At 58.7% G+C, this 18806-nt stretch overlaps 2 protein-coding genes across 4 annotated transcripts; both read right to left on the bottom strand.

Moving 5' to 3' along the window:
- Positions 1–3402: 3402 nt before the first annotated feature.
- LOC105471945 (lipocalin 8) lies at positions 3403–7336 on the bottom strand. 2 transcript variants are annotated; one of them, XM_071078889.1, is made up of 7 exons: positions 7250–7336; positions 5452–5582; positions 4925–4995; positions 4430–4534; positions 4262–4351; positions 4152–4177; positions 3403–3524 (listed from the first exon to the last, which is right to left on the bottom strand). In XM_071078889.1, exons 1-7 carry the CDS (start codon positions 7334–7336, stop codon positions 3513–3515), a joined length of 522 nt encoding a protein of 173 aa, XP_070934990.1. In that variant the 3' UTR covers positions 3403–3512. The 2 variants fall into 2 exon arrangements, with proteins under 2 accessions (XP_070934990.1, XP_011723105.2); XM_011724803.2 differs by lacking the exon at positions 7250–7336 and adding an exon at positions 6705–7155.
- A 1440-nt stretch (positions 7337–8776) lies between these two features.
- LOC105471946 (lipocalin 15) lies at positions 8777–18546 on the bottom strand. 2 transcript variants are annotated; one of them, XM_071078642.1, is made up of 7 exons: positions 18489–18546; positions 12986–13125; positions 12829–12899; positions 12474–12584; positions 11644–11745; positions 11232–11310; positions 8777–8911 (listed from the first exon to the last, which is right to left on the bottom strand). In XM_071078642.1, exons 2-6 carry the CDS (start codon positions 13096–13098, stop codon positions 11276–11278), a joined length of 432 nt encoding a protein of 143 aa, XP_070934743.1. In that variant the 5' UTR covers positions 13099–13125; positions 18489–18546; the 3' UTR covers positions 8777–8911; positions 11232–11275. The 2 variants fall into 2 exon arrangements, with proteins under 2 accessions (XP_070934743.1, XP_011723106.2); XM_011724804.3 differs by lacking the exon at positions 18489–18546 and adding an exon at positions 13517–17010.
- Positions 18547–18806: the final 260 nt, after the last annotated feature.

The raw sequence follows: 18806 nt of genomic DNA on the forward strand, positions 1-18806 counted from the left end.
TCTCACTGTGTCGCCCAGGCAGGAGTGCAGTGGTGCGATCTCGGCTCACTGCAAGCTCTGCCTCCCGGGTTCATGCCATTCTCCTGCCTCAGCCTCCCCAGCAGCTGGGACTACAGGCGCCCGCCACCACACTCGGCTAATTTTTTAAATTTTAGTAGGGACGAGGTTTCACCGTGCTAGCCAGGATGGTCTCGATCTCCTGACCTCGTGATCCACCCGCCTCGGCCTCCCAAAGTGCTGGGATTACAGGCATGAGCCACCGCACCTGGCTTGTTTGTTTTTATTTTTTTATTTTTATTTATTTATTTATTTTTTTTTTCTTGAGATGGAGTTTCGCTCTTTTTGCCCAGGCTGGAGTGCAGTGGCGCGATCTCAGCTCACCGCAACCTCCACCTCCCGGGTTCAAGTGATTCTCCTGCCTCAGCCTCCCGAGTAGCTGGGATTACAGGCATGTGCCACCATGCCTGGCTAATTTTGTATTTTTAGTAGAGACGGGGTTTCTCCATGTTGGTCAGGCTGGTCTTGAACTGCCGACCTCAGGTGATCCACCCGCCTCGGCCTCCCAAAGTGCTGGGATTACAGGCGTGAGCCACCGCGCCCGGCCTGTTTGTTTGTTTTTTTTTTTGTTTTTTTTGTTTTTTTTTTTTGAGACGGAGTCTCGCTCTGTCGCCCAGGCTGGAGTGCAGTGGCCGGATCTCAGCTCACTGCAAGCTCTGCCTCCCGGGTTCACGCCATTCTCCTGCCTCAGCCTCCCGAGTAGCTGGGACTACAGGCGGCCGCCACCGCGCCCTGCTAGTTTTTTGTATTTTTTAATAGAGACAGGGTTTCACCGTGTTAGCCAGGAAGGTCTCGATCTCCTGACCTTGTGATCCACCCGTCTCGGCCTCCCAAAGTGCTGGGATTACAGGCTTGAGCCACCGCGCCCGGCCTGTTTGTTTGTTTTTAAAGAGAGATGAAGACTCACTATGTTGCCCAGGCTGGTCTCAAACTCCTGACCTCAAGTGATCCTCCCACCTCGGCCTCCCAAAGTGCTGGGATTACTGGTGTGAGCCACCAAGCCTGGCTGTGTCCTGTGTTTTACCCACAGATCCTCTTAAATTTTTATCCAAATCATTGGTTGGCAGTGCTTTGACTATAATGTCCCTAGGTGTGATTTTTGTGAGGCTTTTTTTTCATCCCGCCTGGGTTTCTCTGAGCCTCTGGGCTATCTAAGTTGATGTTTTCATCAAGTTTGGGTTATTCTGGCCACATTTCTTCATATATTCTCACTCTCTTTTCTTTCTCAGGCTAGTTTACATTTTTTATCTTGCCCCACAGATCTTTGAGGTGCTATCAACCATTTTCTTCTCTGTTCCTCAGATTGGATAATTTACATTGATTTGTGCTCAAATTCATGGACCTTATTTTTGCCATGGCCAATCTATTCCTTCCAGTAAATTTTTCACTTACTGCACCTTTCAGTTCCATAATTTTTTCTTTTTTATAATTTCCATTTTGCTGTTGATTTCCTGATCTGATCTCCTACATTCACTCCTTAATTCTTTCTTTATCAATTAGTCCTTTAATACTATCATGTCACTATTTCTTTCCTTAGAGTATATCTTGCTTTTTTTTTTTTTTTTTTTTGAGACGGGAGTCTCGCTCTGTCCCCCCAGGCTGGAGTGCAGTGGCACGATCTTGGCTCACTGCAAGCTCCGCCTCCCGGGTTCCTGCCTCAGCCTCCCAAGTAGCTGGGACTACAGGCGCCCGCCACCGCGCCCGGCTAATTTTTTGTATTTTTAGTAGAGACGGGGTTTCACCATGGTCTCAATCTCCTGACCTTGTGATCCACCCACCTCGGCCTCCCAGAGTGCTGGGATTACAGGCGTGAGCCACCGCGCCCGGCCTATCTTGCTTTTTTAAAACTACTTATAATGGCTGCTTTAGACCTTTATCTTCTGAATACAACTTTGGGTCTACTCAGTGTCAGTTTTTAGTAACTTTCTTTTCTTCTTCTTCTTTTTTTTTTTTTTTTAACATAGGTCATATTTTTCTGTGTCTTTGGACGTCCAGTGACTTTTGGGCAGGACATTGTTGATGATGGCAGCCCTGCATCTACTGTCACCGTCTAAACTGACTGTTGTTCTGGGATGAATTGTGCCTTCCCAAAATTCCTGCGTTGAAGCCCTGGATCCCACGGTCACTGTTTCAGGAGACAGGACTCTTAGGAGGCGATCGAGATTAAGTGAGGTCAAAGGGTGTGGCCCTAAGTTAACAGGGCTGGTGTCCTTATTAGGGGAGAAAGAGGCACCCAGAGAGCACTCCCCCCCAGGGGAGGACGCAGCAAGGGGCTGCCTTCCGCGAGTGGGCAGGAACCCCTCACCAGAAACTGCATTTTCCGGCACCTTAATCTTGGACTTCCACCCTCCAGAACGGTGAGGAAATACTCTTCTGTTGTTTAAGGTGCCGATCTGAGGTGTTTTGTTACAGGAGCCTGAGCAGACAGCGAGAGTGACAGCAGGAAATCCAAGTCCAGGCTAAGCTCGTTGAACCTGTGGGCCTCAGCCCGGCACAGCTGCGCAAAGTCACGGCTGTTTCCCAGGAGCCCCTAACTTGTCAGAATGCAGCCTCTACATGTCCCTCCTGTGGCTCTCAGGGGGCACGATTCTGGATTTGAGGCGCATCTAGGGTGCAGTCCTTGTTCCTAGAAGGGCCTTTCTGGTGTCCCAGTCGAGGCTGGGGGCTGGCGAGGTCCCCCGACTTGGGCGGTTCCCCCCACGGCCCCCAGGACCACTCAACCTCAGGTATCACTTTCCGCCGCTGCCCCGAGGCAGCCACCCTCGTAAGCCCTGGGTTGTCTCACCTGCATATATGGGGGACCGGCTGATCCCCAGGGGCCTGGGCACAGAACCTCTGGTATGACACCTGCCACTTTCCTCGCCCTTCCCGTGTCCCAGTTCAGGTGGGAAGAGAAAGTGATGCCGTCGGCTGGCGGCAGCCCAGGCCACGGGGTGAGAGCCCACCGTGGAACCGGACACTGAGCAGGGCTGGGCAGCTGGGGATCCAGGGAGGCCGGAAGCAAGACCCATCAGGTAGGGCCTTGGGCACGGGCCGTGAGCCTGGAGCCCTGGGCAGTGGGGAGCCATGGAGGATGCAGGCAGGAGGGGTGTGGCCTCCATGCATTTGAGACACCTGCTGAGACTCCACCAGGAGCCCTGTTTCTGTCTCTGGTCTGCACCCTGGGGCAGCCTGACCACGACCCTGGCAGGGCAGGAGGGCAGGGCTGCTGCCTTGTACGTGAGCCATGCTGCCTTGTCCAGTAGCCACAGAAAACACACCTCCTATTGCCAGACCTGGGGCAGGCACGTCCCCCCACACCTGTCACCCATTGGCTCTCCAGAAAGACACACCAGGCAGCGGCTAGACATCACAGTTTATTCAGAGCAGGTGCAGGTGACCCGGTGGGCAGGGTGCCCAGGAGGGGCCGGGGTGGGTGGGGGCTCTGAGCCTCGTGGTCTGAGGCAGAAACTCCATTAAATCAGCTCCTGCGACACAAAAGTGTGGGGGCTCAGGCCCGTATGGTCTCTGGAGGCCCCATGGGGCAGTGATGAGGGCCACATGTCCGGGGCTTCTGTCCTAGCTGCCTGGCTTTGGGCAAAGCACTCAGCTCCCTGAATGCCTTCTCAATCTGCAAAGTGGGGTGACAGTCCCAACCTCTAGGGCCAAGACAAAGCAAGGTGAGGGAGACTCTGGGTTCTTGCAGTGCCCGACAGAGGACCCTGAGGCAGTCCCCGCAGGACCTGTGCCCAGCCCCCGACAGGACCTTCAGGGACAGAAGCAGCCAGCAGTCGTGCACGGAACACCAAAGAAAAGGCGCCATTTCTGCTCACCTGCCCAACCCAGCTCTGCACCCCATGACCCCAGCCTCCCAGCGTCCCTGCCTAGCAGCCTAGGGTCACCACCCTGGAGGCTCCAGCTCTTTCCAAATCAGGAGACAGACTCATCTCTGGGGCTGCCCACCAGTGGTGTTCAGGCTCCTGTTCACAGGAAGGGGTGAACAGGCCCCACCCCAGGGCTGGGAGGTGGAGCCACGGGGGGCTCCTGACAGGGCCAGGGACTGGGCTGGGGGCCCGGGGACTTCAGTACAGGCCAGGGTCGGGGGTCAGGCTCACCTCCTTCAGAAGCTTGGCACACCGCCCTGCGTGATAAGGCCAGCGTGAGGAGCTGCAGAGCCAACCCACAGGGCCCAGCCCAGCCTCCACCCCAAGGACCCTGGGCTCACCAGGCCGGGCCGCCAGGTAGAGACCAGTGTCTGCTGTCAGCTCCCGAAACCTCCAGAACCCCAGCCGGTCCTCATCCTCCAGGCTCCGAGCTGTGGGGCACAGGGGGGCTGGGTGGGCAGTCCCTGGACGGGCGGCAGCTGGGCAGAGCCCCCCAAGGCCAAGCTTACTGAAGTACTTGAGGACGTGAAAGTTCCTGCCCCGCCACATCAGGGACACCCGCAGGATGGCATAGCCCTCGTAGTCGGTGTCCAGCACGTGGATCTCTCTGTGGCCTTCAGGAGCCGGCCATGGCGTTGGGGGAGACCTCTGAGGGGGATGGACCTCGAAGGCCAGGGTCTGCAGGGTCTAACTCCATCCAGCCCCCACCCAGTCCCAGCACTTGAGTCGTTGGGGACACTACAGAAGCTTTTGAAGGATGATCCAGTGTGTTGGTCGGAGAATGGGAAGGTCTGGGGCATGAAATGTGCAGGGAACAGCATGGGGAACAGTGCAGGGAACAGCATGGGGAATAGTACAGGGAAACAGCACAGAGCACAGTGCAGGGAACAGCATGGGGAACAGCACAGCACAGGGAACAGTGCAGGGAACAGCAAGGGGAACAATAAGGCCTAGCTGTGTGCACAGCCAGGCTCCACTTGCCATGACAGGGCAACTGCACTTACCAGGAAAAGCAAATTTTCCCGTAGTGTCTATTTCTGAGCCCACAATCCTCTCTATCTCACAGCTTCCTGAGCTGAAAGGCAGCAAAGTGCCCATCAGGAAAATGCCAGCCTGTGTCCCACCTGCTAGGCTCCTTCCCGGAATGGGGCCTAGTCTTTAGGAAGGGCACAGGCAGCACTGTGAAGCATCCCAGGGCCTGGAGCAGGATGAGGTGGGGAATGTGCCGGGTGGGGGCTGCACCGGCCTTCCTCTGGGGGCTCTGTTCCCTCCAGCCAGCCACCTGCCCCATGCCCCTTTTCCTTCCTTATGAGTTCACGGGACTTCATTAAAACACTATGCTTACCTTTGGGAGAAAATTCAGATCCAGGAGCCTGGGAGTCGAGGGCCCAGGCAGGTGGGCAAAGGGAGGGCTGGCTCACCGGCAGGATGGCACTCAACCCAGACCCCATGCTGCAGTGCGTGCAGCGGCCCACGCCCAGTCTCTGGCCGTGCATGCCTCTTCCTCTCCAGCAGGCCCCAGGCCTCTTACCTGTTATATGCGACCTTCACGGTCAGGTTACTCCCGTTCAAAGTGAGGAACAAGCCCTCCACCCGCTTTGGGGCCATCAGCACCAGACTTTGATAGGAGGCCACACCGACTTCCCGCCAGAATCCTCCAATCTAGAGAGATGCGGAGCCCGGCCATGAGCTGGGCAGTGGGTCTGAGACGCCCAGGGGCATTCCACCAACCCCCGGGCAGGGGCCTGCTGGGCTCTGACAGGTCAGCAGATGGCCGTGAGGCTCGACGGTAAAGCAGCAGGACATCTGTGAGCCCAGCTGTCCCCAGGTGTGTGTCCTTCCAAGCCCAACTGTCCCCAGGTGTGTGTCCTTCCAAGCCCAACTGTCCCCAGGTGTGTGTCCTTCCAAGGGGTCCCTTCAAGCCATCAGACAGCAACACCGAGAGGGCGGCTCCTCCCCACCGGGCCATCTAGAGCTGCTGAACAGGCCCCGGGGCTTCCGGGGCATTTGGGGAGGAACCACAGGCCCTGCCTGATCTCGGGGGCAGGACCCAGGAGCAGGGGCCTGGAAAAGAAAGCCTGCAGGGTGCGGCGGAGTGAGAAACGGCAGGGAACGGGGTGGCTCGGGCAGCGAAGCTCACCAGCCTGCCAACCACGCCAGGGGAGGGGCCTCCTGCCCTCAGCAACCTGCCCACAGCCGGGACTTCCACTGAGACTTTTAAAAACCCGATCATTTGGCCGGGCGCGGTGGCTCACGCCTGTAATCCCAGCACTTTGGGAGGCCGAGGCGGGCGGATCACAAGGTCAGGAGATCGAGACCATCCTGGCCAACATGGTGAAACCCCCTCTCTACTAAAACTACAGAAAAATTAGCCGGGCGTGGTGGCAGAGGCGCCTGTAGTCCCAGCTACTCGGGAGGCTGAGGCAGAAGAATGGCGTGAACCCAGGAGATGGAGCTTGCAGTGAGCTGAGATTGCGCCACTGCACTCCAGCCTGGGCGACAGAGCGAGACTCCGTCTCAAAAAAAAAAAAAAAAAAAAAAACCCGGTCATTTTCGGGAGGAAAGAATCTTTGTCTCCAGCATCTACCTTCTTTGGGCCTGCCAATGTGTGCCTGGCCCAGCAGCCGACACAGACTCAGCAGAAAAGAAAATGCCACTAATAGGAAGTGTCTAGCCGGGCACCAGCGTCCCCACAAGCTCCCCACACCAGGAGAGGCCTCCTTCCCTGAGCCTGTGGGGCTGGGGGTGTAGGAGGAGCCCCACCAACGAAAAAGGAGAAGCCACCTTCTGCTGGTCCAGCTCCACCATGGCTGCTGCCACCTGCGCCCAGAGCACCACGAGGACACCCAGGATGGTGCACGGCAGCCTGGCCTCCATGGCGGGGTCCGGGCTCCCGGCTCCTCTGCTGCACAGCCTGGGCCGACTATATACAGACAGCAGAGGCTCGTGCGCTCACCCAGGAACGTCATCAGGACAGCCTAGCTGCTGGCTGCTCAGATTTGGGTTTCTGCACAAGCGTCATCCGGCCCTAGTGACACCCACGCCCACCGCAGAGGTTAGCCTGGCCTAGACAGCAGCCTGCCCGGCCACCCTCCTGGTGTGTGGACAGCAGTGGATGCTGCTGGGGCCGTCTGGGGGCCTGAGAGTTGGAGGAGCTCCACCCACACCACCTGGGGCTCGGTGACCCCCCCCCCCACCCCACAGGACACTTGTTTGGGCTCGTTCTGGCCTGCCCTGCAAGGGCCGTGGGCACTGATGGGCAATGGACCAGAGCCCCCAGCACCTTCCTGTGCCACCCCACACCCGGCCCTTTGAAATGTGCGCCAGACACAGTGGGTAGTCAGAGCTCCGGAGGCCAGAGGCACAGTGCCAGTGACCAGAGTGGCAGTGGGGAGGGCCTCTGCTGCGCCAGACATCACCCAGGGCCAGTGCGGAGCCTGGCCCTGGAGCCTGCTCACCCAGGCTTGCAGCCAGTCTGGCCTCTTCCGGGCTGTGCAGCCTTGGGTAAGTTACCCAACCCTTCTGTGCCTCGGTTTCTTGATCTTTTTTTTTTTTTTTTGAGACAGAGTCTAGCCCCCAGGCTGGAGTGCAGTGGTGTGATCTCGGCTCACTGCAACCTCTGCCTCCTGGGTTCAAGCAATTCTCCCTGCCTCAGCCTCCTGAGTAGCTGGGATTACAGGCGTGCACCACCACACCCAGCTGTCTTGTATTTTTAGTAGAGACAGGGTTTTGCCATGTTGGCCAGGCTGGTCTGGCACTTCTAACCTCAGGTGATTCGTCCGCCTCAGCCTCCCAGAGTGCTGGGATTATAGGCGTGAGCCACCGCGCTGGGCCAGTTTCTTGATCTTTGAAACAAGGAGCATACAGGGTAGCTACCTATATCTATGAGGTTGGCTGTGGAGCACCCAGGCTGGCTGGCAATCCCCTGGCCACAACTGTGACCCATTTCCAGGGGTATAAACCAGGTGCCCACAATCACATCAGTGCGGGGGGCGGCGCAAAACCCAAATGGGCCTAACTCCCCAGCCTCCTGCAGCTCTCCCATCTCCTGCACCCAGAGCCTGTGTGCCCAGCAGAGCCCCAGCAGCTGGACCTTCTTCACAGGGTGCCCAGGTCCCCACAGCACTGCAGACCCATAGAGACTGGGCCAGGATGCTCCATTCTTCCTGTGGGTTCAGCCCCCCACAGGCCAAGAGTGGCTGCTGCCTCCTGCCCCTCCCCAGGGTCCTCACCCCTGTCCCCTGCCTCTTCACCCAGGGCCCCTCACCCCTGCCCCCTCACACAGGGCCCCTCACCCCTGCCTCCTGCCTCTCCCCAGGGCCCCTCACCCCTGCCCCCTGCCCCTTCACCCCTGCCCCGTGCCCCCTCACCCAGGGCCCTTCACCCCTTCCTCCTGCCCCTCACCCAGGGCCCCTCACCCCTTCCTCCTGCCCCTTACCCAGGGCCCCTCACTCCTGCCCCTGCCCCCTCACCCAGGGCCCCTCACCCCTTCCTCCTGCCCCTCACCCAGGGCCTCTCACTCCTGCCCCCTGCCCCCTCACCCAGGATCCCTCACCCCTGCCCCCTACCCCTCCCTAGGGCCCCTCACCCCTGCCTTCTGCCCCTCCCCAGGACCCCTCACCCCTGCCCCCTGCCCCCTCACCCAGGGCCTCTCACCCCTGTCCCCTGCCCCTCCCCAGGGCCTCTCACCCCTTCCTCCTGCCCTCTCACCCCTGCCTCCTGCTCCCTCGGCCAGGGCCCTCTTACACTTGCCTCCCTGCCTCAGTCTCCCCAGCAGTGCTGGGGTCAGGCAGGGGCCCGCTGTGCCCTCCCCCAGGGCATTTCCAAAGAGGTGAGGGCTGTGAGGCTGCAGCATCTGTTTATTGAATAGAAAGAGGCGTCTCACAAGCCATCCCACAGGCGGGGGTCGGAGGATGGAGAGGCTCCAGGTGGTCCCCGAGGGCTGTGGGTCTCGACTCCAGGGGCGAAGGCGCCTGCTGCCTTGGCTCCACCTGCATGGAAAACGCACAGCGACTCCATCACCCACTTGCGTGACAAACGCCCTTCCTGCTCCCCACAAGCCGGGCATCACTCTTCCAAAGCCACCACCAACAGGCCAGGGAGAGCTCACTCTGCTCCCAAAACTCCTGCAAACCTGGAAACACACACCAGCTACCACCGCTGCCCCACAGGCCCCAGATGAGAGGCCGACCCTGGCTCCAACACTTCCCCACCTTCCCCGGGGATGGGGGACCCAGCTCCATGCCCAGCCCCTGGCTGAGTGGCAGCGAGCCACGGCCTCTGCCTGGTCCTTGGTGAAGGGACCAGCATGGCGAGAAAGCCCCGGAATGTCCATGAAGCCACCACAGAACCCACAGCCTCCATGGTCACCCGTGGTGGCCCGGGGGGGGCACTCTACCCCGGGGGGGGCACTCTTCAAGATCATGGGGGGATGGGACCACATGTTCTGCTCACAGAACCTTCTGGAGGAGGGCGGTTTGGTGTTGACCCCCATGTTTCCCAACCCAGCGGGTGTGTGCAGGGAGACTTTGGTGCAGACTTGTGCTAAGCTGGACAGCCCCAGTGTCCCCAGGCAGGACGGCGAGTCTCCAGGAAGAGGACCCTGGGAGTGGAGGCGAAGCTCATGGAGAGGAGCAGAGACGCAGGAAGTGCAGCGGCAGCACGGTGGAAACGAAGGGGAAACAGCCCCGCCTCAGAGCCCCCCACCTCCTCCCGCCATGCCAGGAAGGGCCAGTGTCCCTCCAGACGCCGGTGACTATCACGTCAGACACGTGATGTGTGGTTGCGCCCAAATTCTTGGTGGTGAACCTGGGCGAGGGACCCAGCGGTCTTCCAGCGTCTGGCTGAGGGGGAGATCTCCCCAAGACCCCACCCGCATGTGGCTCCTGTGATGGGCACTGCGCGTGAAGACTGTGGTCTGCCCTCCTGGGCCCTGGGGGAGAAGACAAGGCCCCCACAATTCCAAAGCAGGACCCTGCCCGGGGCAGGGAGCCAGGGGCTGTGTGGACGCAGCGGGGACACAGAGCCGTGGATTGAATTGTGTCCCCAAAACTTCAGGCCCACCTGGAACCTCCGAACGTGGTCGTATTTGGAAATGGTCTTTGCAGATACCATTAGTTTAGAATCTGGAGATGAGATCATCCTGCATTTACAGCGGGCCCTAAATCCGAGGACAGGTATCCTCATAAGAAGAGGGCCGGCCGGGCGCAGTGGCTCAAGCCTGTAATCCCAGCACTTTGGGAGGCCGAGACGGGCGGATCACGAGGTCAGGAGATCGAGGCCATCCTGGCTGACACAGTGAAACCCCGTCTCTACTAAAAAATACAAAAAACTAGCCGGGCGACGTGGCGGGCACCTGTAGTCCCAGCTACTCGGGAGGCTGAGGCAGGAGAATGGCGTGAACCCAGGAGGCGGAGCTTGCAGTGAGCCAAGATCACGCCACTGCACTCCAGCCTGGGCGGCAGAGCAAGACTCTGTCTCAAAAAAAAAAAAAAAAAAAAGAAGAGGGCCGTGGGGCACTCGCTTCGGCAACACAGATACTAGGAGGGAAGTTTGGACACTGACGCACAGGAGGAAGGTGGCCGTGGGAGGACGGAGGCAGAGACAGGGCTGATGCTTCCGCAGGCCAACAAACGCCCAGGACAGCGCCCAGCCGTGGGAGCTGGGGGGCGGTGAGTGAGGGAGTCTCCCTCAGAGCCTCCAGAGGAACCAACCCTGTGGACACCTTGATTTTGGACTTCTGGCCTCCAGAACTGGGAGAGAGAAACTTCTGCTGTTTTTTTGTTTGTTTGTTTTGTTTTGTTTTGTTTTTTTGAGACGGAGTTTCTCTCTTGTCACCCAGGCTGGACTGCAATGGCGCGATCTTGGCTTACCGCAACCTCCGCCTCCCAGGTTCAAGCGATTCTCTTGCCTCAGCTTCACAAGTAGCTGGGATTACAGGCATGTGCACCACCGCGCCCAGCTAAGTTCTGTATTTTTAGTAGAGACAGGGTTTCTTCATGTTGGTCAGGCTGGTCTCGAACTCCCAACCTCAGGTGATCCGCCTGCCTCGGCCTCCCAAAGTGCTGGGATGACAGGTGTGAGCCACCGCACCCAGCCAAACTTCTGCTGTTTCACGTCGCCCCATTTGTGGTACTCTGTGATGGGTACCTTAGGAAGTCAAGGGCGGCTTCCTGGGACAGGTGATGTCTAAGGGGAGGCCTGAAGCATGGGGTCGCCAGGCAAAACAGCGGGGCGGGCACGGGGCAGACACAAGCAGATGTCAAGCTGCGACAGGGAGGGGAGAGGCAACCAGGGCAGCCCCTGCAGCACCTGGAGAACCCAGCTGGGAAGGGCCGGGCGGGGCTCCAGAGGTGTCAGGGTGCCTCCTTGCTCTCAGGGCTGCAGGCGTCTGTGGGGAGGAAGACATCCGTGAGATGCTGATGGCCAGGACTGCCCTCGCTTCCTGCAGCCCCCAACCCCTGGGTGCCAAGCGCCACTGGACAGCTCCACCACCCCCAGAGAGTGGGGCCCAGAGCCTCCCTCCCAGGGCTGCCCAAAACCTCTCCGGTAGTCGTGCTGGGGGAGGTGGGGGAGTGGCTGCAGGGGCTGCCAGCCCACCCCTAGAAGAGAAGAGCCCCTGCTGCCCGCACACTGCCTGTGCTGTGAGGGGAAGGAAAGGTGGGCTCATGGGAGGGGAGGGCCAGACGGGGTGGCATGGGAGGGGCAGGGCTTGCCAGGGCACCTGACTTGGGCAGCATGACCATCATGTCATCGGAGAGCCCCAGGGTCGGGTAGAAGTCCTGGAAGGCCTTCAGAGCCTGGGGACTCACGTCCTGGGTCCGGCCTGGGGGGAGCAGAGGTCACTGTGAACCCAGCAGCTTACAGGAGTGCAGCAGGGCATCTCCTGGCCTTACTCCACTTCCCTGAGGGCTGACAGCAAGGCCGCCACCCTGGGTTGGGCAGGTTGTGCGCTGCATAAAGCCCCTGCCGGGCCGAAGGAAACCTGGGGCCTCCTTCCCCAGTCCACACCAAGGTGTCCGGGAGGTCGGGGTGGTCTGGCTGTCCTCATGGGCCCCACTCCCCCTTGAGCATCTTTCCCTGCAGCCCGGAGGCCTCCACCTCCAGCCTAACCCCGTCCGCTCTACCCTGGGAGTCTGCAGGAGTTAAAGAACCTCAGCCCCAGCCCCGGAACTCAGGCAGCGAGGCCAGGCAGGGAAGGGCTGGGCACCGCTCTCAGGAGGCCAGAGAGGAGCACGCACCGCGGGACGCCCCGCAGCCAACCTCCTCCACATCCAAAGCACTGCACGCGTCCAGCTCCCACCCCACCTGGTCCTGGCAAGGCCAGGAGTGTGTGAGGTCACAGCAGGAGAGGGCATGGGGCAGCACCAGAAGGGGAGGGCCCGGGGATGAGGAGGCGGGGCCTAAAAGGGGGGGACCCCCGGAGGAGGTGAGGGTGGGGCCTGTGAGAAGGGGCGGGGCCGGCAGGCGGCAGGGGGTGGGGCAGAACGGATGGGGGCGGGGCTTGTGAGGAGTCGGGGAGGGGCCAGTGGGGGGAGGTGGACAGGCACTCACTGTAGAGCTGCACCATGGTGCTGAGGGCCCCCTCCAGCTCCTTGTAGATGTAAAGGACTGCGAAGGAGCTGTAGTCTGTGTCCACGATGCGCACGTCCAGGTAGCCCAAGGCTGCGGAGAGGCAGGCGGCCGATCAGGCTGGAGAAGTGGATGGGCCCGGGCACCGACCCTACCCATGCCTGCCCCTGCTGCTAGGCTGTGAGAGTGTTCCCCCAGGACAGAGGAGGAGCGGGGAGGGGCGGGCAGGGGTTGGTGACTGGGATGGACAGCTGGAGCCCTGGTGGAAAGTCAGCCCCACGTCACCCCCAGAGAAGCGGCATCCAGCACCCCTGAAGGCAGATGAGGCAGGACCTACCTGGGACTCTGAAGTGTCCCTTGGAGCCCACCTTCAGGTACTCGGCATCCACCTGGTTACAGCCGTCTGCCCTGGGGGTGCACAGCTGGCTCACTCATGGCACCCAGCTACCTCGGCCCCCCAGCCCAGCCCAGGCAGCCCAGCCCAAGTAACTCACCCCGGGAACTCCATGTGGACGTGGAGGCCGCCCTCCTCTGTGGGCCTGATGGCCCTGGTGGACATAGACAGGTGGTCCTTCTTGCCCAGGAAGACCTTGCAGTCAGATGCCATGGAGACCACGTACCAGAGGCCTGAGAACTGCCGGGGACTTAGTCACCGCAGGCCAGGACAGCCAGCAGCAGGGCCCTCCTTGCCCAGGGACCCAGGGTCCCAGGGGACAACCCAGAAGTCACACGGCAAGGGGCCTCGGAGTGGCCATCTCTCGGGTGTGAGCTGAGCCCAGGTGGATGGGAATTCATCTCGGGCAGGTCACAGTGCAGCTGTGAGCCTCAGTTCCCCAGCTGTGAAGTGGGTGCAGTAATGATCCATTCACGGGTTGGTTTAGGATTAAGTGCAGAGCGGGTCTACAGCACGTGCCTGGCCGGGCACAGAGCAAGCGCCCCAGGAAAGGCAGTTGTCACAATTATCACGTTGTCTCTGGCGGGGGCTCAGCTCCCACCCACCGCAGGACAGCAGAGGCCCCTGGTACCTTTTCAGCATTGAAGTCAGGCTGCAGCAGAACCTCAGCCTGTGCCGTGGGCACCCAGAGCAGGGCCAGGATTGCGCCGAGCAGGAACAACGTCATCGCCTCACCTGCCCTCCAGCCCCTGGTGCTGAGTCCCCAAGCCCCAGGGGGCCAGCTTTATAGCCCAGGCCACCCCCTGGGTGCACCTGCTCCTGGGCGGAGCAGATGGAAGTGGAAGGCACTTCGGCTCTGAGACTCCAGCCCTCTTGTCCATTGTTTGGTACAATCACTCGGGTGTCCCCCAGCCCCGGGGGACATTTCCTAGAGGGCTCCAGACAGCCAGGCTCTGGCCTGACGCACCAGGGCTGAGGATTTGTCCCCTAGGCCTGCCAGACATGTCACCAATCACGGAGTCACTGCCAAGCCACAGCAGAGACTTGTCCTGGCTTGCCTGGACTCATGCCCAAGCCCCTCTGTCCACACCCTGCCTGGCTGGGCTGAGCCAGGGCCCTTGGGGTGCAGCTGCAGGCAGCTGGGCTGGGGTTGCTCTGGCTAGGCCCCTCTCCTGGGGTCTGGCCACCCAGAAAGCCCCCTTCTCTCACCACCAACATGTGGGTAGGGTCACACTGGCAGAGTGTCCAGGGCAGAGCTTGTGCCCCCACACTGTGAGAGAGGCCTGGCCACCCCTCACCCCAGACCCCCACCACCCCCGATGCAGCCCCCAGCTGGGCTTCCAGCAAGCAGGCCAGGGACCAGACGGGACCAGATGGGGCTGGGCCGGCCCTGGGGAGGATTATGGCATTGGATACTACCTTATCACTGGTTGTGTAAGCATGCGGGGGGCAATGACGCCAGGAAGGCGCCGCGGGCTGGCAGAGGCCGGAACCTCCCAAGTGACCTCTCTGTGTTCCCACAGAGCACCCAGGGACACTGGGCAAGGAGCAGCAGGTGGCCTCAGAGCATACCACCCAGAAACCTCTGGTCAGGGTTGGGGGTCCTGCCAGGGAGGCCAGCACTGCCAGTCCTCTGGAGTGAGTGAGAGTGAGGCAGGAGAAGAGGACCTGGAGACAGCAGGGAGCCTAAGGATATCCTGGAGCCAAATCAAATGGAAACACCAATGATGATGGAAACGTGAATGGCTTTGTACCTTCACTCCATCCTCTCCATTCGCATAGGGTTTACATAGGGTTTAGATAGGACTCATACCAAGTACATGACTTTGGGTTTTTTTGTTTTGTTTTTTTTTTTTTTCGAGACAGAGTTTCATTATTGTTGCCCAGGCTGGAGTGCAGTGGCACGATCTTGGCTCTCTGCAGCCTCTGCCTCCCAGGTTTAAGCGATTTGCCTGCCTCAGCCTCCTGACTATCTGGGATCACAGGCACCCACCACCACACCTAGCTAATTTTGTATTTTTAGTAGAGACGGGGTTTCTCCATGTTAGCCAGGCTGGTCCTGAACTCCCGATCTCAGGTGATCCACCCGCCTCAGCCTCCCAAAGTGCTGGGATTATAGGCGTGAGACACCGTGTTCAGCCAAGAAATTTACTTTGACTTCATCCTCTTCATTTACACAGGGCATACACCAAGTAACCAACGGTAAACCTGTAGAGGATATTAAAACCCCAGAACATTCTGTAACTGGGGCCCTTGAGCTGCTTGCTCCGCCTGCTCCCATCCTATAGAGAGTGCTTTCATTTTCAATAAATCTCTGCTTTTGTTGCTTCATTCTTTCCTTGCTTTGTGTGTTTTGTCCAATTCTTTGTTCAAAATGCCAAGAACCTGGACACCCTCCACTGGTGACATAAGGGGGGACAGGGTCAGAGAAAGACCCTCGGCCCCCAGCATCGGGGAAGGGAAGGAGCCTAGGGCTTCTGCTTGCGGCCTCTGCTGGGCTTCAGGGGGTTCCAGTTCCCAGCCACGCCCCTGCCAAGTTCACCTGCATCAGTAGTTAGAATGCAGCAGGAAAACATTTACAAAATGCACCTGATATGAGATTGAAATCCAGCATCCATGAGGAACTCCCAAGACCCAGTAAAAAGAAAACAAGCCACTCCATTAAAAATAAAAGAGGCCAGGAGCAGTGGCTCATGCCTGTAATCCCTGCACTTTGGGAGGCCGAGGCGGGCGGATCATGAGGTCAGGAGATCGAGACCATCCTGGCTAACACGGTGAAACCCCGTCTCTACTAAAATACAAAAAAATTAGCCGGGCACGGTGGCGGGTGCCTGTAGTCCCAGCTACTCGGGAGGCTGAGGCAGGAGAATGGCGTAAACCCGGGAGGCGGAGCTTGCAGTGAGCCGAGATCGCGCCACTGCACTCCAGCCTGGGCAACAGAGTGAAGACTCCACCTCAAAAGAAAAAAAAAAAAAAGGGAGGCCGGGAGCGGTGGCTCATGCCTGTAATCCTCACAATTTGGGAGGCCGAGGCAGGTGGATCACCTGAGGTCAGGAGTTCGAGACCAGCCTGGCCAACATGGTGAAACCCTGTCTCCTCTAAAAATACAAGAATTAGCTGGCTGTGGTGGCGGGTGCCTGTAGTCCCAGCTACTCGGGAGGCTGAGGCAGGAGACTTGCTTGAACCTGAAGCGAGGTGGGTGCAGGGAGGTTGCAGTGAGCCGAGATGGCACCATTGCACTCCAACCTGGGCGAAAGAGCAAAACTCCGTCTCAAAAAATAAATAAAAAGACAGGCAAGAGATCTGAAAAGATACTTCACCAAAGAAAACATCCGGACGGGAGATGAGAACACACTGAGCATCAGTCGGTGGGAAGCCGCAACCTGGAAACTTTTGGAAACCGCTGTGCACACCCGGAGACCGTGGAAGGCGTTCCACAGAAACACGCGCAATCCCTAGAGCCTGTGAGGGCCAGGAGTCAGTGGAACTCTCATCCTCTGTGGGACGAACAAGACAGGACCACACTGGAAAACTTCCTGGCAGAGTCTCACACAGCGAAACATTTCATGACCCTACCTACTTATGGAGTTCTCTACCCAGGAGAAATGAAAACTGTGTTTACAGCGAACTTGAACATGTCTGTTTATAGGGACTTCATTCACCGTCACTGAGAACTCAGAACAAGGAAACGCCTTTCCGTGGGGGCACGCCCTTCCAGGCAGCCGGGCAGCACGTGATGGACACTCAGGGGTAAAAGGAACGAAGGTGGCTGAATCCCAGGTGCACCCTGCAGAGGGACAGAAGCCAGGCAGAAAAGGATGCAATCTACGACTCCTTTTATAAGATGTTCTAGGACAGGCGAGCCCACAGGGCAAGGGGCTTCCCAGTGGCTCCCGGGGCTGAGGTGCGGGCAGTGATTGGCCACAAGGGACCTCGAGGAAGCTTTTTGGGCACCGGAGCTGCTCCGTTGTGCCTGCAGTGGTTCCATGACCATTTGCATTTGTCTAAACTCACACAACTGTGTGCCCCTATTTATTTGTTTTGTTTTGTTTTTTTGAAACAGGGTCTCGCTCTGTCACTCAGGCTGGAGTACAGTGGTGCAGTCTCAGCTCACTGCAACCTCCGCCTCCCGGGTTCAAGCGATTCTCCTGCCTAAGCCTCAGGAGTATCTGAGATAACAGTAGCCCCGACGCCCATCTAAGTGTTTTTTTTTTTTTTTTTTTTGCATTTTTATTTTTATTCTTATTTATTTTATTTATTTATTTATTTTTTGAGACAGAGTCTCGCTCTGTCGACCGGGCTGGGGTGCAGTGGCCGGATCTCAGCTAGCTGCAAGCTCCGCCTCCCAGGTTTATGCCATTCTCCTGCCTCAGCCTCCGGAGTAGCTGGGACTACAGGCGCCCGCCACCTCGCCCGGCTAGTTTTTTGTATTTTTTAGTGGAGACGGGGTTTCACCGTGTTAGCCAGGATGGTCTCGATCTCCTGACCTCGTGATCCGCCCGTCTCGGCCTCCCAAAGTGCTGGGATTACAGGCGTGAGCCACCGCGCCCGGCCTTTTTTTGCATTTTTAGTAAAGACAGGATTTCCCCATGTTGGTCAGGCTGGTCTCAAACTCCTGACTTCAGGTGATCTGCCCGCCTTGACCTCCCAAAGTGCTGGGATTACAGGCGTGAACCACCGCTCCCTGCCTTGTTTTCCTTTTTGACATAGTGAACTGGGGTCCTTCACAGAGCTCAGTCCTCTCCCACCCCAGCCCCCACGCACTGCCCCCCGCCACCCAAGGTTCAGACCTCTTCCCCTTGAGTTCTTTTTTTTTTTTTTTTTTTTTGAGACGGAGTCTCGCTCTGTCGCCCAGGCTGGAGTGCAGTGACCGGATCTCAGCTCACTGCAAGCTCCGCCTCCCGGGTCTACGCCATTCTCCTGCCTCAGCCTCCCGAGTAGCTGGGACTAAAGGTGCCGCCACCTCGCCTGGCTAATTTTTGTATTTTTAGTAGAGACGGGGTTTCACCGTGTTCGCCAGGCTGGTCTCGATCTCCTGACCTCATGATCCGCCCGTCTCGGCCTCCCAAAGTGCTGGGATTACAGGCCTGAGCCACCGCGCCCGGACCCCCCCTTGAGCTCTTGCTGGTCTCCTGGCTCCTGCCCTGAGAGCCGCTCCAGTCCCCACCTACTTGTTTCTCCAGCCTCCGCTAATCCTCTGAGCTCAGATATTCTTCCAATAAATTCCCAATGGCTTCGGTAGCCAGGGCTGCCGTCCATCTGTCTCCCCCAGGCCAGGCCTGGTCCCCACGCCCCAGGCCCCTGCCACTGCACCCTGTCCCTGCACCCGGCCCCTAAGAGCACTTCCTAACCCAACACCTCTGCCCTCAGAGGAGGAGGAAAAACCTCCTCTCTCTCTTTGCCCTGCTGAGGGGGCCTGACCTGCAGGACACCACCAGGGCCCCGCACCCCATCCCCTTCTCTGCGCAGCCTCATCTCTCAGGCGGCCTCATTGGCCTGGCTCCCCTCCGCATGCTGGTGGCGTTCCTCCATCCTTCCACCAGGGGGCAGTCTGCCCTGCTCTCTGCGCCCGGGCTCCCCGCACCCCGCCCGCCTCTGGGTACCTCGTTTCTTCGGGAAGGAGCTGGTCCCTTCTGAAAGTGTGTCAGCGCTGAGCCAGGATTGGAAAAAGAGATCGTCAACGTTTTATTCTGGTGATAATCCTTAAAATAAAATCATTAGGAAGTCACGAATTCTGAATCATCATCTATAAATTTTTTTATCTTTATTTATTTATTTTGTGTTTTTTTTTTTTTGAGACGGGGTCTCGCTGTGTTGCCCAGGCTGGAGTGCAGTGGCGCGATCTTGCCTCACTGCAAGCTCCGCCTCCCGGGTTCAGGCCATTCTCCTGCCTCAGCCTCCTGAGTAGCTGGGACCACAGG

Source organism: Macaca nemestrina, chromosome 14, assembly GCF_043159975.1.
Source record: "Macaca nemestrina isolate mMacNem1 chromosome 14, mMacNem.hap1, whole genome shotgun sequence".
NCBI lineage: Eukaryota > Metazoa > Chordata > Mammalia > Primates > Cercopithecidae > Macaca > Macaca nemestrina.

Coding starts and splice junctions, on each gene's coding strand:
- LOC105471945 (XM_011724803.2), bottom strand. CDS start 6,797: ATGGAGGCCAGGCTGCCGTGCACCATCCTGGGTGTCCTCGTGGTGCTC. Junction 4,352..4,429: donor TCACGTCCTCAAGTACTTCA/GTAAGCTTGGCC, acceptor TGTGCCCCACAG/CTCGGAGCCTGGAGGATGAG. Junction 4,178..4,261: donor CTACCTGGCGGCCCGGCCTG/GTGAGCCCAGGG, acceptor CTTATCACGCAG/GGCGGTGTGCCAAGCTTCTG.
- LOC105471946 (XM_011724804.3), bottom strand. CDS start 13,612: ATGACGTTGTTCCTGCTCGGCGCAATCCTGGCCCTGCTCTGGGTGCCC. Junction 11,746..12,473: donor CACCATGGTGCAGCTCTACA/GTGAGTGCCTGT, acceptor TGCTCCCCCCAG/GCCGGACCCAGGACGTGAGT. Junction 11,311..11,643: donor GGTCATGCTGCCCAAGTCAG/GTGCCCTGGCAA, acceptor TCCTCCCCACAG/ACGCCTGCAGCCCTGAGAGC.